Source organism: Typha angustifolia, chromosome 15, assembly GCF_048772165.1.
Source record: "Typha angustifolia cultivar Huaian chromosome 15, ASM4877216v1, whole genome shotgun sequence".
NCBI lineage: Eukaryota > Viridiplantae > Streptophyta > Magnoliopsida > Poales > Typhaceae > Typha > Typha angustifolia.
In genome coordinates this window covers 3314834-3332573 of record NC_133253.1, presented here as the reverse complement: position 1 = coordinate 3332573, position 17740 = coordinate 3314834, and the positions used below count along the sequence as shown (strand labels likewise).

At 42.0% G+C, this 17740-nt stretch overlaps 4 protein-coding genes across 4 annotated transcripts; 2 read left to right on the top strand and 2 right to left on the bottom strand.

Annotated features, from left to right (window-relative positions):
- Positions 1-933: 933 nt before the first annotated feature.
- LOC140777232 (uncharacterized) lies at positions 934-3115 on the top strand. The gene is made up of 2 exons (XM_073121194.1): positions 934-2877; positions 2954-3115. Exons 1-2 carry the CDS (start codon positions 1122-1124, stop codon positions 3028-3030), a joined length of 1833 nt encoding a protein of 610 aa, XP_072977295.1. The 5' UTR covers positions 934-1121; the 3' UTR covers positions 3031-3115.
- Positions 3116-3939: 824 nt separating this feature from the next.
- LOC140777234 (uncharacterized) lies at positions 3940-5466 on the bottom strand. The gene is made up of 2 exons (XM_073121195.1): positions 4803-5466; positions 3940-4186 (listed from the first exon to the last, which is right to left on the bottom strand). The coding sequence occupies exons 1-2, from the start codon at positions 5397-5399 to the stop codon at positions 4103-4105; spliced, it is 681 nt and encodes a 226-aa protein (XP_072977296.1). The 5' UTR covers positions 5400-5466; the 3' UTR covers positions 3940-4102.
- A 1686-nt stretch (positions 5467-7152) lies between these two features.
- Positions 7153-9210, top strand: LOC140779309 (uncharacterized). Its single transcript, XM_073124328.1, has 2 exons — positions 7153-7576; positions 8858-9210. Exons 1-2 carry the CDS (start codon positions 7271-7273, stop codon positions 8975-8977), a joined length of 426 nt encoding a protein of 141 aa, XP_072980429.1. The 5' UTR covers positions 7153-7270; the 3' UTR covers positions 8978-9210.
- Positions 9211-9991: 781 nt separating this feature from the next.
- On the bottom strand, positions 9992-13753 carry LOC140779308 (uncharacterized). The gene is made up of 3 exons (XM_073124327.1): positions 13046-13753; positions 12395-12745; positions 9992-11726 (listed from the first exon to the last, which is right to left on the bottom strand). The coding sequence occupies exons 1-3, from the start codon at positions 13541-13543 to the stop codon at positions 11106-11108; spliced, it is 1470 nt and encodes a 489-aa protein (XP_072980428.1). The 5' UTR covers positions 13544-13753; the 3' UTR covers positions 9992-11105.
- Positions 13754-17740: the final 3987 nt, after the last annotated feature.

Genomic DNA, 17740 nt, shown 5'->3' with positions numbered 1-17740 from the left:
TTTATTGCATACAACTTTGACAGATGTTAGTTCGGGAACCCAACTAAAGCATCCTCGTGCCAGTGGGCAGTGGCCATTGGCTAAGATCATCAGTTTAACTGCTCGAGTACTTGCCCACCAATTTCTCTTGGGCTTCTTTATTAACTACTAAAACGAAGACCTTTTTATGCCAAAATAAATAAAGCCCTTGTTTTGGAGGACCACATCCACAAGCCCTTTTGCTCTCTCAGTCATGCCTTTGGAAATTACCTTTTTGTGAGGTGGAGAAGCACTCTAAAGGAAGGGGAGGAGGGAGGAAGAAGCAATGAGGATGCTTAAGAAACAAAGTCATGGCAGCTAACAAGATTAGCATAATAAACAAGGGAATGTTTAGTATCTAAGCGCCGCAACTTTAGACTAAAACCTCACGCGAATTGCAGGATGAATCATGGCCTCAATTGTTTTGAGTTTGGTTGCACATCTTTATGCAAAAAGAAAATATCTTTTCTCAACTTCTTAGATTATAATTACATTACATAGCTCTACTTAGCTTAGTGGTCCTAATCCTACTCTTAGGGCATTCTTAGCATGCATCTAAAACTAATGTTATGTGATCATGATAAATCTCAACTATCTGAGTCATTCTTTAATATTATGAATTGAGATTCAGTACGAGCCAACCACACACGTGCACGAATCAAACCTATCTTGCCGATTAAATTTGCTTAAAATTCTATTTATTTATATTTATGTTTCTAAGTGCAATAGATGTCATGGAATGTGCTCACTAACTAATTTGTTAGCAATTGTATATTTATTGTAATAATTATTTATATAATATGAGAATTGTTCATGAATTGTTCAACACCCATAATTACCTAGTAACCTTAAACAAACAAAAGTAGCAGCAGTGCAGTACATGCCATTGCCACCCCCATGGAACTCCCCTGTAACCTACGGTAGTAAAAACCTTTTCCATCTCATCCATCAAAAGCCGCATCCTCGCATCTTATTGCATCACCCAAGTTTGAATCCGCTTCGCGTTCTCATGCGCGGCTAGGTGTCAGTATATCATCACCTCTTGTAATATTCTTTCTCTGAGCAAATTAAGGAAGAAGTAGAAATTAATTAAGCTAGTAGCCATGGAAGACTGCACTACCGGAAAGACGAAGAAGAAGGCCACCGTCTCAAAGAAGAGCGCTACCAGCTGCTACTATTGCTGCTTCTTTTGCTCGGCAAAGGAACCAAACGCCCAAATCCGACGCGCCGCCCTCGCAGCCTTCTTCCGTGACATGCCGTGCCGCGACGACGACGAGTCCGGCGTCCTCGTTCTGAGCTCCATCTGGCACGCCGCCATGACCGACCCGGACGATCCCGAGCTCCCGTCCGTCGGCGTCCTCCGCTGCATGTCCCTTCTCCTCTCTAAGTCGCTCGCCGACCCCGGCTTCCTTCGCCGCCGACAGAACGTCTACATTCCCTACTACGCCGCCCACATCCTCGGCTCATACACCATCCGCTGCCCCTCCCTCGCGGCCCTCGCCGTCGAGTCCGGGGCCGTGCAGCCCCTCGTCGGCGTGCTCCGCGCCGGAGCGATGACGTGGGTCGAGCAGCGGGTGGCGGTGCGCGCGTTGGGCCACATCGCGAGCTACGACGAGACGTTCCCCGACGTCGCCCGGCACGCCAAGGAGGTCGTCCCGCTCGCGATGCGCGTCGCGACGAGCTGCATCGGCGTGGTCTACTCCGAGTTCGTGATATTGCCGCCGGCGAGGAGGGAGAGGTACCACAGCGAGTTACTAACCCGAGGACTCGGAGGAGTCGAGATGGAGAACAAGAAGGCGGAGGAGTGGGCGAGCCAGCTCCAATGCTGGTCGCTCTACCTCCTGAGCTGCTTCGCTTGCAGAGACTTCTCTTACCACCAACTAATCTGCCAAGATCTTCACTTCTTGAAAGATTTATGCCACATGTGGGGAGGCCTCGCCAACGGCGATTCTCCGGCGGGGGTCGGACTAATGCGGCTGCTCTGCCGGAGTAGCATCGGCCGCGACGCCGTCGCCGGGTGCCGCGAGGTCGTCCAGAGCCTCTGCAACTTGACAAGATCGTCGGACGATTGGCAATACATGGGCGTCGACTGCCTCTTGTTGCTTCTAGAAGATTCCGGAACTAGGCGGCGGGTGATCGACCTCGCCGCGCCCTGCCTCGTCGACCTCGCCGAGCTCCACCGCCTCGGAAGTCGTGAGAACCTAGGCGAGGCCATCACCAGTGCACTACTCGTTAATCTCGATGATGCTGTAGTCGAATTGGGTCTCGAAGCTAAGAAAGCCATCAAAAGCTTATGGGATCTTAAAGTAGAGAGGAAGCAAAGAGAGGAGACCATGTCAACCGAGGAATCCACCAAGAAGGAATCATTAGCTAGAGCAAAGAAGCAACAAGGGAATAAAAAGTTCTCCTTGGGCGACGTAGAAGGAGCCACGCTATCGTACACAGAAGCATTAGAGATATGTCCTCTGAATCAAAGAAAGCAAAGGGTGGTGCTCTACAGCAACAGAGCCCAATGCCGGCTTCTCCTCCGCCAGCCGGATGCCGCGATCGGGGACGCCACGCGGGCCCTCGCGCTCGCCAGCCCCGCGAACCGGCACGCGAAGAGCTTGTGGAGGAGGTCTCAGGCGTACGACATGAAAGGGATGGCGAAGGAGAGCTTAATGGATTGCCTCGTGTTCGTTAAGCTCAGGTGGTTGAACGAAGGAGAAGAGGAGAGGCAAGAGAAGGTGCCGTACTACGTCGTTAGGATGATTAACAAGCAGATGAGTGCAGTTGGTATTTTCGCTACCGCGACGTTACGTGAACCAAATGTTGAGGAAGAGGAGATGAATATTGGATTAATGCCGACTTCTGTCTCGGGTAAGCCTTTTGCTGTACTAACGTCGTTGCCGACTTTAATAGTACTGTTATTCACTTGTGTTAATCTACGGTGCAGGCGTAGGATTGCCGACTATTGTAGAAGAGCCAACGCTGAGGAGCATTCGAGTAGGAGGAAGGAGGAGACTCACGTGAATATTATTACATTCTTCGTCGTCGTTGTTGTTAATTTTGATGTGTTATAAATTTTGATTAACTTTGCAAACTTAGAGAGGTTGCACGAAAATTAGAGATTCACAAACTTGATGTTAATTAAAGAAGTAAAAGGCGAAATATTTTGTCCCAGAAAAAGTAGAGATCAGAGGAGCCCTTTCCGTGTTCTATTTTGGGAAAGTAGCCACTAACATTTGCTCCTCCCGATCCCACTCAAGGAGTCAATTTAATATGGTAATTGTTCCACTTAAGGCATCCAGCGAATCTTTTATCATCAAAGACTAAAAACTATCCTAGGCTCGAGAGAGGCCTACATAAATCTTAGTTAATTAATTAGTAGATTAGGACGTAGTTAGCCATGATCATATCTTTTAATTGTCCATTAGCGGTGCCTTGCCTTCCAAAGTAGTCTACTTACATCATGCTCTAGTCCGACCGTGAGCTCCTCTCTCTCTCTTGGGCCCTGGGTGAGTTCGTTGTGGGCCGTTTATGAATCTAGGATAAGGGATACTGTTGGACTGGGCTGGATTGTCCCAGGACTTCCTTCCAGATTCATAGTTGGGGCTCTGTTTGGCGTATTCCAATTGGCCGTAAAACTCGGACTACGTCTTTTACAAAGCGGCCAAGAAGCAATGTTAGCTTGTAATCAATTGGTATACAGCTCTTTTGTTTTTGTTTTTGTTTTTATTAAGAAAGAAATCATAATCATCTTGTCTAAAATCTATCTCAGATTATTATTTTTTTGTTTGTTTTTTTTAGGAAAAAAAAAAAACAGCTTCAAAGCGTAGTGCCGTTGGAGGGTGGTAAAATCTTTTGAAGTACTGGAAGTAGATCTAACGCATGGGAATATAAAAGTAGAATGTGTCCGAGTACAAACAAGCCTCTCCTGTCTCACAAGAAAAGAATCCAAAGGGAATGTAATGTGTGATGATGCTACAAAGGATGATGGGAACCGACCACCATGAACAACAAAGCAGACAAACGGAGAAACGAGAGATCTAAGACAGCTGACAGATATCAAATGATTTAATACACGTCACGAGCTTGCTCGGATCTAAGCCACCATGGCAACGGCTAGCAGTAGGCCCCAGCCAACCATCATGCTTCCCGCCATGGCCCCCACCTTCGCTGCACCGTTCTGCCACACCAAAACAAAAAAACGTACAGGATTAGTTAAAGCCCACCGTGACTGTAATTATGATCAATTTATCGAATATGTTTGGAGGAGTGAGTAAACTATCAGAATGTGACAGTGGATAAAAACGAGACGCTTGCAGTTGGGAGGTTTATAACATCGTTCGTTTTTTTTAATCAACAATTCCTATTTACTATTATTTTAGAACAGGATTCTCTTCTAAATGAATGTTTTAAGTCTTTGAAAGCAATTTGATAAAAATCGCTTTGACGAAGCGCCGCTTATTCTAAAAACTATACTAGCGGAATAGAATGTCTTTTAAACCGAAACAATATTTTATTCAATCTAAATTATTTTTTTGAATCAGCCAATTATAAAACTATGATTTATTTTTTTGCTACCCATGGCAGATTGGTCAAAGCCTCGTGTAATAATAAACATGGTAGCATAATTTAGGCTTAATTTTTTCGACTTTAATTAACCCTTGTCGCTTTAGCAAATCCTACTCATGTGACCCCCTCACCCCAGCAGCGAGCATTTCGCCGGAACAGCGCAGGTTAGCGTACATTAGCGAAACGAAACTTAGGCGAGAGAGCGAGAGAGAGAGAGAGTTACAAACCGTTTCGTCAGCGGCGACGCTCGTCGGAGAGGGCGACTCCACGGATGCGGAAGGCACCTCGGCGGCAGGAGCCGGAGGGCTGGCCGGCGCGCTCGCGGTCTTCTTCTTCTTCTTCTTCTTTGCCGGTGCAGACTTCTTCGGCGACGGCGCAGGCACCTCCGCCGGGATCGGAGGAGCGGCGGTGGGCACCGGCGACGCTGGCACCGGAGCAGCCGGGGCCAACAGGGGCGGAGGAAGCGCTGGCGCCTGCGCTGGCGGTGACGTCACTGCGACAGGAGACGCCGGGGGGGATGCCGTCACCGGAGCGGTGGCCGGAGGGCTGGCCTTGGTGCGGGGTGCCGTAACCGGAGCGGTGGCCGGAGGGATGGCCTTGGTGGGGGGTGCCACGACTGGCGCGGGAGAGGCTGGGGTCGTTATCGGGGAGGCGGCGGGCGCGGAGGAGGAGGACGCCGGGGTAGTTGTCGGGGCGGCGGCAGGGGGGGAGGAGGAGGAGGAGACTGGGGTAGTTGTCGGGGAAGCGGCGGGGGACTGGGCGATGGCGTTGGAGAAGACAAAGAAGAGGAGAGCAACGGAGAGGAGAAGAGCTTTGAACTCCATTGTAGAGGGGGCGAATAACCGAGTGGAATTGTGGAGTGGATAGCGGAGAGTGGAGTGGGGATAAATAGAGGAATCGGGATAGGGGGGAGGCGACGATAGGAATAAGAGGCGCCCTCACCCTGCCACAGTCTGGCAAAGTGGGGCCCACGGAGTGTGGGGGTAACTATCACGGATTCCAGTTCACATTTTGAGCCCATTGGGCTGTTAATAGTCTTTGAGGTGGGCCGGAACTTATCACCGCCAATGGATAGGCCCCATCTGTCTCTTGCCGTTGGGAATATTTCCATAGGTACAATCTTATTACCCACTTACCAGTCTTCAAATTTTAAAATTTATACACACGTCCAGTAACACTAAAGTTGTGGGGGACTAAATCTCATAATGCCATCACAAATTACCAGATAGTTTTATTTTTTATTTTTTAATTTTAATAGGAGGTGGTATAAAATTCATTTACATAGAGTAATAATATTGATAGATGACTCACTGTTGCACGTGAAGTTTATGATGAAATGGGCTCCATATACAGCTAATGATGTCTGCCGAGGATTTGCTAAGCTGCAGTCATTATAAATTATACTCTACTATATAAGCACTAATTGTGCGTTAATTTTATCAACTGTCACGTTACTATATAACTTACATATAGTTGGATGAAATTAACTCAGCTTGTTCTTGAGAAATATTAGGTAAAATACACAGAGTCTAACTCTAAAAGTCACTGTGGTTTCAATTGATCTCTCTAAAACATTCACACAAAAGAATAAGACAAACGATCTGTTCATCAATAGGGGTGGGTAATGTATATGTCGAAGAGAGTACAACAAAAGAGTCCTTTTTCTTTCTTTTTTGCAAGAGAAAATTAGTACAACCATCAAAGACGAGACACGGAAATATGCAACTTATTGCTGTCAAGGTGGGTCCACTTCGCACTAAAGCTTTTGCCTCAACGGTCATATTGCCAGCATTCTTCTTCTTCTTCTTACCGTTGGGAAATTTCTTTGCGTGTCCTTCTGTTGCTGCATTGCAAGGGAATAAATGTTACGGATGAGTAAAATATTTAACGTCAACTCTAATTATTAATTATTCCGTTCCGTGCTTAAAATGAATTTTATTATTATTATTATTAATAAATCATAAGATTATATATATAGGTTAGATAAAGAATAATCTTCTCTAAATATAAAGATATTAGTTAAAATTTAATAGAATTAAACTAAATACTCATCGAACCGTTGAATTAGAAGGACTATATATCACTGTAGTTGGTTGGTGCTTGAATGGAAGTTAGTCAGTACGATGTTTCTTTAAGCCTCTCTGCTTTGAAGACTAATAAATATTTAACAACTTTTCTCAAGATTTATATGTATTTATGTGGATGCCCGCCTGCCCATCCAACAATTCTGAAGTGTAAATTTGAGTCCTTGATGATAACTTTTCATCGTCCTCGTGAATTATTTCGAGATCAAGTATTGAGGGGTATGTTATGTCAATAACTATTTGTATGATGAGATGTGTAAAATAATAAAAGTAAAAATAGGGGGTGTTTTGTATAAATGTCTATATATATCTATTTTTTTGTTAAGAAGAGATAGAGGTGGCAAATTAATTATAAAGGTAAAAGTAGGGGGTGTTTTTGATAAACGTCTATTTGATGATAAGGTCGCATGGCCGTCACCAATCACAAATCACAAGACTGCCTTTCTAATAGATCCGACGGTCGAGATCCCGTGTTGTCATTCTGATATACCCTCCTCTCTCCGGATCGTTTCGAGTACTCCAGGCTTCTCTCTCGCTTCCCTCGTCTCAAACTCAAACCCTAACCCGAACCCTAGTCTCTGGCTCTCTGCTTCGGCGCCAGAGGTGTGAACATGGAGGCGTTGAGGTGCTCCGCCGCATTCCTCGCCGTCGATTCGGCGGCTGCCGCGCTTGTCCGACGAGCTCCCTTCTTCTTCCCCAGTGGACTTAGCGCGAGGAGGGCGTCGTCCGGGGTGGCCCTTCGCGTGGCGGCGGCGAGGACCACGGTGGCGGAGGCGGCCGGGAAGAGGCCGCCGAGGGGCATCACAAAGCCTCGACCTATCTCTCCCGAGCTGCAAGCGTTGGTGGGTGTGAAGGAAATACCGAGGACCCAAGCTTTGAAGCTGATATGGGCTTATATCAAGGAGAATAATCTCCAGGTTTTCTTCCTATTTCTCCTCTTTTTATTTCTTTTCGGTTTGACTTTCGAGGTTTTATTGCTCTGGTGTTCGTAGTATCTGTTAATAAATATATCCACCGGAAACAACTGAACTCGTTCATTTACATGCATGCTTGTTGCAAATGACATCATTTGTCTTGCTTACAACAAGAAAAATTACTCTTTTGACTATTCCAAGCCCAAACTATTCCAGACGAACAGAACCAGGGATACAGTAAAAGTCTGGTTTATTGATACGAATAGAATAACTCTCTTATCTAGATCGAAGTTGAGACTTTTGGACTAAAATTTAGGTTAGAAGACGAGGCTTGCATCGTTTATACTTCGATAAACTAGTTGCATTCTTATATGTTGTTGATACATGTTGGATATGGTTTGGAGCTTCCTGAGATACTTCTTTGAAGAGTCAACTTTTCTAGGGCTGTAGGGCGAATATAAGAATAAATAATACAACGTCCACATATCTATCGTATCATATATCTTGGTTTCTCGGGGCAAAAATTCTATGATTTTAAAGGTTGTATTGATTTTGGGAGCTTTGGTTTACAAGACAACCTCAGTGATAGAAGCATCTTTAACATTGATTAAATTAATGAGAGGATTGGGAACTTCTACCATTGGTATTATTATGTATGTGAGGGATTTTACTTTATGATGAAGGATGAAATTTTTAATCCTTTACAAGATGAGTGTTTAATATTGGAACTTGATATTTGGATCTTATTGGTGGTTATTTGTGGATTTTGAAGATGCTAAACATTAAATCTAGTTGTGTCAAACAAAATGCAAGAAATACTCCAACTACTACAAAATAAGCATCATATTACATGTGATTTTGTCTATTCTCTTACCAAATTGTAATTCTTCAAGGTTGTCTTTTTTATATGTTTTGAGGGCATCACCTAGTGTTAGTGCAGTTAGGCTCAGCAATGTCCACATTGCTGTTGTTAGTTCAACTCATAGCTCTTTAAAATAGGGTAAGGCAAGTACATCTTGCCCTCTCATGATTGGCAGGAGCCAAGTGCTCTATGATGTTCTCTTAGACATTGGATATATATGAAACTGTCTCTTCTTACCTGTGTCTTATCATTGAGATCAGTTACCAGAATTCAAGCATGTTCTCACTTACCATGCAATTATTTTACATGCTAAGTCATTCTACAATCTGATTGCAGTTTAATTGAGATGCCCAGTTTTCTCCTAGTAGACTAATTTTGTTTCTGCTTGTTCTAACTATTTCTTTTGCTTTTGGTTGAAACAGGATCCAGAGAACAAAAAGATAATAGTCTGTGATGAAAAGCTGAAGAAAATACTTGGAGGAAGAGATCGTGTTGGGTTTCTTGAAATCTCAGGGTTGCTTAACCCTCATTTTCAAAAATGACAAAATGCTTGTGACTGTTAACTATAAGTAAAACATATGACAGTTGATGCTGCATTATCTAGTGTTATCTTCTTCATGAGCTGCACAAGAATGGCTTGAATTCTTTTGTCATGTATCTGCTGCAGAAGTGAAAGGTCTAATTCAGTCTTACTTTTTGAGCGGTTAGCTTTCTCTAACAATTTCTAGTGTTATTCTATCTTTCTTTCATCTATAAGAGTTCTTAATTATCTATCCGTGTGGCTAGCCCTGTTCACTCAACTTAGAGAATTTTACATTGCATTTGAAATTTGATGACAGAAACAAGCTAAGGCAGCTGTTTTGCTCAAAGTTTCACATTCAAATGATCCAAAGACCTGGCTGTAGACCTGCAGTTATATTCAGAGATGTGGTCTAACTTCTTTGTCCACATTATTCTTTTAGGTCATATTCTCATGGATGTTTTCTTATAGCATCCTTAGTCGTCTGTCTTCATTTGTTGAGCAAGTGTTCTGATATGGAATCTATTTTATCATTATGACCAAGAAAGCTACTCCTATGCTGTATAAATATATGGTCAGACTCACTATTTTGGGCAATGGTCCTACTAATATGGTTGGGTTTATGGAATACTGGAACTAGGCCTTCCTGACATCTACATTGTTTACTGGGCTTCCCCCTGCTGTCTTTCCCATGTACTCTTGTGGGAAACTAATCAATAATCTCGTGAACACTTAAATGGGGAATCATAAATGTATAAATAATTGCATCCAGGAAGACCAGGGAAGAACATAGTCTCATGCTAGGGAAAAGGAGTTATTCCCTAGTACTACTTCAACGAATCTTTATTTTTCTAGGGTTCCAGATTTGCCTAGCTGATCACTTGATATTCTTTTATATGTTGGTAATATGAATTATAATTTGTTGGAAAGTTTTGCTTGTTGACACATCTCTTGGTAAACCTTGTAAGAAAATTTGCAGAGCAAATATGGCATGTAAATGTCCTAATTAGTTTGTGTGTTTCTTTGCTAGTCTCTGGTTTCATTATGAAGGGAATGGGATGGTCCAGCCTTGAACAATTATAAAGACCAATCAGTGGCTAAAATTTGAAGGTCTTATCTAGTAACTCCTACTGTTTGAGTTGATTGTATGCTTTTGCTCTCTTCACATGCCTTGGTGTAATTGTTCTTTGGATACCATTTCTGATTTTTGTCATCAATCAAATGTAGGAAAGATACTTTCTCAGTGAAGTATATGTTTGTCTCTTTAACCAGCAATTGAAGTAGCTACAAAGAACTGAATAATTACTATGCGTGGGGCCATGCTAGTCAGAATAGTTTTGTTGGGTTTTGCAGTAGAATGTCGCAATTCTTTGATCTGGTACTGGCTCAGGGAACAAAACCACTGCTGTTGGTTAAAAAAAGAAGACTGACCAGAAGATGGAATCTTATTACAAGAATAATTCTGCAGCTTTGGTAAAGTAAGATTAGATAATACTCACTCTTCTCAAGTGGATTTTTAGAGACCTGGAATTAATTGGCAATGCAATGCATGTAGAATAGATCAGGCATGAGAGAGATCTCACAAACCAAAACATAGCATCAGGCAGTACAGAACCAATCAAATAGGAAACAATTCACTGCAATGTATGTGATGAAAAACCGCACGATGGCCATCAAACTGTCATTTCTTAGCTGTAGTGATGCTTTAACCTACCCTAACCAAAACAATGCAGTGGTCTTGTGTCCTTGGTAAGTAAAGGAGAATAAACTCTGGAAAAGAGATACCACCATTCCCATCTCTCTACCTAATGAATGAGCTGCATTGAATTTGCTAGCAATCACGTGTGAGGTATTGTCAACAACAAGTTAGAGGAGAGAGTGTTTCAGGATGTAGACTTCAATTAGAACTATGCAGAGAAAAGAAGATAAATGTAAGCATAAAATGTGATGGGGAAATAACCCATTTGTTTCTCATTAGAACTTGCAAGCTAGGGCCTCTGACGTCTGAGAGCTTTAAATAATCATGATTCTATCAACAGAATCCATTGCCAAACACCTACAGACTACTTCAGAATCAATCTCTCCTAACTTGGACCACACATTGAGTCAGATCAAATCAGATGGGAAACTACTACGAAGAAATGAAAGAACTACACTTCAACCCTCCAAATGATCTTATCACAACGATCATCCTGTGCTTTTCCCACTGCTGCAACTTTTGCTCTGTGAATCATTGTGCTGGTCCTTGCTTTTATTCCATGAGGCGTCTTGCAAGATTCGGCAGCTGGCCCATGCCTTACATCAGCTGGAGGAATGAAGCAATCCATGGAGAGGCCAGGAACATTGAAGGCCACCTCTTCAATAGTCCACACCTCCTCCATCCTAGTCTTAGTATGGCTCATGGCCATCTCTCCAAATCTGAAGAGTGTTACAACTGAGTGACCTGAATGAGCTATCATTACACCGTCAATGGGAAGGTAGTTATCAAGGAAGGAGCTAATGGTGGTCTCCCAGTACACTGCGTCGCCACCAGAGTTGGATTGTATTCGGGTTAAGTGTGAGTCCTCTATCTGGACTAGTAGACCTGTCCGCTGATTAAAGTAGCCGAAGAGGACATGTCGGATGATCTCAGCCGGGCCTTCACTTCTAGATTTGAGTGTCTGTGGATCTGCAGAGAGCTTGAGGATGAAGCAATCCTCCCCATTAACCTTCTTCTCTCCAATGCATTTTGAATTGGCAAACATGCTTGCTGTGGTTAGTGGATCAATGCCCTGCTCAAACAGATTATTAGAAGTAAAGAGAGAACCATTGTCTCAGTGTAATCAACTGTTGCAATGTCTACTTCTTTAAAAGTTATACACCCTCTAAAGTTGATATCCGATTGAATGCATAAACAATCTTGCATTTCTGTGTGTTTATACCACAAAATCCTTTTTCTTTGGGTGAATAACTCTGAGGCTGCTTTCTTTTTATAATTAATAATCAAAAGCTATGATTTTCCTAAGAGAAGTATATACCCACAAACGAGAATTTAGAGGGATATAAACACAAAGATCAAGTTGGGTAATTTTGACCAACATAGGCATCATATCTCTTGATATATACCAGAATAGGATTCCAATGATGCTCAAAGTGAAGTCTTTTCACCCTTTCAAAAGCAGTTCTAAGCATATTCTACTTCTGAAGTGCTATCCTGGATGTGTTCAAACTTTTACTGCAGATTGAACTTTTAAAATTGCAAGAGCCTCCCAGTTATTCTCTCACATTTTCTACCTAGTTCAATAAATATTTTGTTGTCATATATCTATTCAGGTAAATTTATTGTAAGGTATACCTGGTACTGTCAAAATACACGGATAAAAGGTTTTAGAGCACACATAAGTAAACAAATATAGTGTCATATAGATGCAAGCAAAGAACTCATTAATAAGCTACACACCTGGAGGGCACGTCGGAGGGGCCGAGAGGGGCCTTTGGCGGCATGGGCACCGAGCCAAGGAGTATGGCGCCACACGAGCTCGCCATTAGAGCCAGCATGGACCTTACTACCACCCACAGCGAGCTCCACGTACCACATATCGGGGTTCATCTGCCAAAGCACAAATCCTCCGGACTCGACATTTCTCGACAAGCTTTTCCGGCTCTTGACCACCTTGGTTGCCGTCTCAAATTCAGAGGCGATCATTGTCACCTTCCCCATGACATAGGCGTTGCGGATGGAGCTCTGCAGTTTTAGACCCCCAGTTGATGCCATGTACTGCTGCAGTATATAGTGCGCAGACGAGGTTTCCTAGAGAAAACGAAGGAATGATCATTAGCTACATCGACTGACGTATGGGTAAGAGAAGGATCCGGAGATATATGGTCAAAATCCCATTTTTGGGACTGAAAGAGTAGCTCTACTGAAACACGGGTAATGAAGAGAACCATTGGAAATGAGCTTTGGATGCATCAAATCTCATCTCGGGGACAGGGGTGGGCGCAATGGCAGTTCCAATTGAAACATGGCTAATGGAGAGAACCATCGGAAAAGAGAGAACAGTGCACCAAAAATTTCTAACTTGGGAAGTAAAGAGGAGGTTTTGCTTACAATGGGGGTGTCTTTGATGCAGAGACGAGCGAGGTGGTCGCCGGAGCTTACGTGAACGGGGGCGAGTGGTGCACCCATGACCCCAAGCAAGAGGCGGAGATCGGATTTGCCGCAGGAGGAAGACACGGACGGCGCACGATAGAGCTGCCCACGGACCCAGTTGCCCCACCCTTCTCTCCGGCGCTCCTCGCCAGCGACGATGTCGTCAGCCACGGCGCAGGTGCCGGGCCCCTCCATGAGCGGCGCCAAGGCCTCCCCAATGGGGCGAAGGCTTCCGGATCTCGTGATGAGTTGCTCCGGGAGATAGCCAAGGGGGTGGTTTCGCAGGTGGGCGCCCCTCATTCCCCGCGGCGGCGGTGGAAGCGGCGTGGCCGCGGCCGCCATCGCCGGAGACGGGCTTCTTGATTGGCTCCTCGCTCTCGACCTCGCGGGAGATAAACCCCTTATTACCTCCTCCTTTAATGTAGAGAAGAACCCTTGCTTCTTCTTCTTCTCCATACCAAACAAAAAGGAAACAGAGGAGGAGATGGAGAAGAAGAGGCAGCTACTTCAAGAAAGTGGAGAAGAAGAAGAAGAAGAAGAAGAAGAGGAAGAAGAAGAAGGAGAGGGGCTAGAGATGCTCATGCCATGGTAAAACTGTTACTAAACAAAATGGGCTTTAATGTAAAGTTCAAGTGTAACGTTAGAGTAGCTATGGAGGGAGACAAGAGAATGTAGTGCGAGAGGGACTAATATGTAAATATCTTTCATTAGAGGGAAGATGAAGGGGAATTGGGAAAGAAAGAGGGAGCAGGAAAGACAGCGCCTTTTTCTCCTGAAAAGAAGAAGATATAATAATTTAGTGCTTTCTTATTGGCTTGGAAAAAAATATCTTCTTTGCTCATACGCCCCTTTCAAAGTTGATATTTAAATATGAGCCCCCTTGTTATTCACATAACCAGCCTCTTAGTTACTCTAAGTTAAATCTGAATATTTAATAGAAAAAAGATAAAAAAATATCCTTAACTAAAAGAAATATTTGGTTACTAGAATAAATATATTTTTATCTTTCTATTGATATATATATATATATAGATATATAATTAAATAAATATCGGTTATATACTTTACTCCCTCATCTTTAATTTATATCTCGTAACCATCCTCTACTTATTATTATAATATTTTCATCAAAATTAAAGGTGCCATGCGCTAAACGTTCAAAACTATTTAAGAAATAAATTGAAACTAAAAAAAAAATAGAGAGAAATTATTGTTTTTTTGTGTAAATTATTGTTTAACAAAAATAATTATTATTTAGTTTTCTATTAGTTATAAGTACGACGGAGTAGGGAGATAAAAGTAATTTAAACAAATTATGCAGAGTAAAATATATTTAACTAAAAAAGTAACAGAGAAACACGACAAGGAGGCGAGAAGGGCGGAGATTTCTGAGTTAATTAATTTCTAATGGTTAATTAACGTACAGCTTAACTAAAAGCAGGAGATCACAACGGCCAAAGCTTGATCAGACGGCTCAGGATGTCAGACAGTAAAAGCCAAGCAGAAAGCATTTCTTGTGACAATGATGTCACAGAGGTTACGTAATTATCAGAGACATTCTTCTTGGATGCTTTCCAACTCCATCACGACCGTCCAATTAGTATCTGATGTTAATCACCGAGTATTTGGTGGCGATCATATGTATATGTTCATAACCACCGTTGATAAACTTTGGGAATAACAATAACCTTATTTTAAAATAACTCTTATTATTTTAGTGTAATAACTTAACTTATTATAGTATAATAATCTATTATTCTCTCTCATTTATTCATATAATTTTTAAAAAATAATTTAATAATAACTTATTATTAAAATTTCTTATCTTTTTTCTTTTGAAAATAGTTATGTTATATAAATATTTGTATTATATTCGTACCGTCATGTATTGTCGACATAAAAAATAATTATAATTTTAATATATGTTTATTATTACTACTATTTTACACGAAATTAATGATGTTTTTATTGTTTAGTATAAAACATCATTAATTTTTTAATATAATAAATTCACTGTTCTATAATAATTTGATATCAACTTTATGCCATATCAAATATAATTATTATATCTTATATCAGTATTTAACTAAATTATGTAATAATTTATACTGGTATTAGTTATCTTCTTTTAGTATTAAAAATTATAACTGTAACAACCCAATCCACCAAAAAAAAAAAAAAAAAATTCATGGGCACGACGCGACCGGCCACACTGTGGCCGGCCTCGTGCCCATGCCAGTTGCTCATGCAGCTTGGTGGGGCGCCACGCGCCTGCGGCCGCTGCCGCAGCCAACTGGCTGCGGCCAGCTGGCCGCGGTGGGCCCCGGCGGGCCCCGACGCCGCCACTACTCCTCCTCCACCGCCTTCCCTCTCTCTCTCTTTAAATCTCTCTCTATCTCTCTCTCTCTCTCGAGGCTCTCTCTCTCTCTCTCTCTCTCTCGCCGAGGCCGGTCGTCGCCGTCGCCACCTCCACGAGCGCCGGTGAGCTCCTCTCTCTCTCTCTCTCTCTCTCTCTCTCTCTCTCTCTCTTCTCTGCCCGCGGGTGGGCTTGTCGGAGCCGAGCCACCGGCGAGAGGCCGGCCGCTGGCTGGCCAGCCGCGGCCGGTGCCCTCCCCGTCGGCCCGGGTCCGCAACCGCCTCCCTCACCTCCCCTCTTTCTTCTCTTTCTCTTCTGTTCTTCTTCTTCTTCTTCTTCTTCCTCTTCTTCTTCTTCTTCTTTCTTTCCTTCTTTCTTTCTTTTTCTCCTTCTTCCTCAGCTCCTCTTTTCTCTTTCTGCACAGTGTTGGGCTCGGCCCAGCACTGTAGCAGACAGTGCTGGGCCGAGCCCAGCACTGATGGCAGTTGTAATTAAATTATTAATTAATTAGTTTATTTATGTTATTTATTTAAGTATTTTGCTTCTTAATTAATGCAAATAGATTATTTAGACATTAACTATTTTAATAATATTATATATCCTTCAATGTAATTTTATTAATGATAATTTTTATAATTAATGATTAATTAGGCATAAATATAGGTAATACTTATATTTATTTATTTACTTACTTATATGTATATTAGATTAATAGATAAATTTGTAAATTATAATTATTAGATTTATATTCTAATATTCTTATGATATACATTTTTTAAGTAATTCTATTAATTTATTATACATTATTATTTTGTAACAAAGAAGATAATGGCTACATAGTCCCTAATTAATCAAGATATAATTTAATTATAATTAGGTTTTTATCTATATTTATATTTTATTTATAATAAAAATCTAGCCAATTATAAAAATAAGTAGAAATTCTAAAATCTAATAAATCATCATATTTTACTCGAACGGATTATAATGGGATAAACAACTAACTTTATGTTACTTAAACATTTTCAGACGATCCTGAACCCTTTATTTGAGACCCCGTGGACCTTGCTAGCGATGAGTGTCACTCGGTTACCTGACGGACGTGAGAGATGCGTGGTTTGTATCTTCTGATCAGACGGTGAGTAGTCTTATCCCCTAGATCCCTTTCTCAAATTAGGATTTATTATATATTATGTACATGCATGTTTTGGCCTCCAGCATGATTATATGACTTTATATAGAGATGATTTCAGTCGAGCATATATTTTATTATGCATTTGATTAGACTGATCTGGGATATGAGTACATTGGTGATATATAGAGATGATTGGAGATGATTATGCTGTTATGATTTTATGTCGAGATGATTTCTAGTATGAGTGTGCATGTGATAGACTAGCGAGAATATGTATGTGTTAGATACATGGTTGGAGACTACATTGCAGCATTTTTCTCTTGATTCCTGTTCCACTTAAATTCCTATTATGCATTGACTCGTTATTGTACTGGATATATGCATATGATCTGTCATTTAAAAAGAAAGCATGAAATATGATTGATAGGATAGTTGATAGAAAGCGTGGGGATACCCGAGTAGGCGCCAGGGTTAGGGGTGCCTGGATTGATGATTATGGTCGCTGATATGCGATATCTCGTGGCCCATGTCCGAGGTCAGTTGAGTCTGTGCGCACAGACAATCGGACACATGCCGTTCGCCAAGGCATATGTGGCGAGTTATCCTCACGAGGTTTCTATCAACTATGTGGGGTGCCCGGTCTGGATGGATGTTGATACCCTTAGCGGATGGCAGGGTATGGTTATATTTGAGATACTCCTTGCGGATGGCAGAGTATGCTCGGAGTCTTTGGGCATGATGTTAAGACCGGGTACCGGGTGTTGACTGTGCACAGTGGTCTAGTATGATGATATTATACCGAGATGTCGGTGATGATCGTGATGTTGAGAAATGCATATGATTTCATTATCATTCGGTTACCTGATTATCGAGTGGTCAATATGCATTATATATGGTTGCATTTGATATCATAGCATAGTCATGATCGGCATGCATCATGTGTCATATTTGAGAGAGAGTTATGATGATAGATGACATGGAGATTTGTTTACTCATGATCGAGGATTATATACTTTTATCAGTTTTGACGTGTTATCTACTTTTCATTTATATATTATTGAGGATACATCCATATACTCATTCATGACATGATATTCTGATTCATATTATCCAGTACATGATTTACTCTCTGTTTGGCATCACTGATTCGGGGTAAGGTCTA

Bases quoted from the DNA above. Each gene is read 5' to 3' on its own strand.
- LOC140777232 (XM_073121194.1), top strand. From the start codon at position 1,122: ATGGAAGACTGCACTACCGGAAAGACGAAGAAGAAGGCCACCGTCTCA. The intron at 2,878-2,953 runs GTAAGCCTTTTG...TCTACGGTGCAG, and splicing joins AATGCCGACTTCTGTCTCGG to GCGTAGGATTGCCGACTATT.
- LOC140777234 (XM_073121195.1), bottom strand. From the start codon at position 5,399: ATGGAGTTCAAAGCTCTTCTCCTCTCCGTTGCTCTCCTCTTCTTTGTC. The intron at 4,187-4,802 runs GTTTGTAACTCT...TTGGTGTGGCAG, and splicing joins GCGTCGCCGCTGACGAAACG to AACGGTGCAGCGAAGGTGGG.
- LOC140779309 (XM_073124328.1), top strand. From the start codon at position 7,271: ATGGAGGCGTTGAGGTGCTCCGCCGCATTCCTCGCCGTCGATTCGGCG. The intron at 7,577-8,857 runs GTTTTCTTCCTA...TGGTTGAAACAG, and splicing joins TCAAGGAGAATAATCTCCAG to GATCCAGAGAACAAAAAGAT.
- LOC140779308 (XM_073124327.1), bottom strand. From the start codon at position 13,543: ATGGAGAAGAAGAAGAAGCAAGGGTTCTTCTCTACATTAAAGGAGGAG. The intron at 12,746-13,045 runs GTAAGCAAAACC...CGTTTTCTCTAG, and splicing joins GCATCAAAGACACCCCCATT to GAAACCTCGTCTGCGCACTA. The intron at 11,727-12,394 runs GTGTGTAGCTTA...CTGTTTGAGCAG, and splicing joins CCCTCCGACGTGCCCTCCAG to GGCATTGATCCACTAACCAC.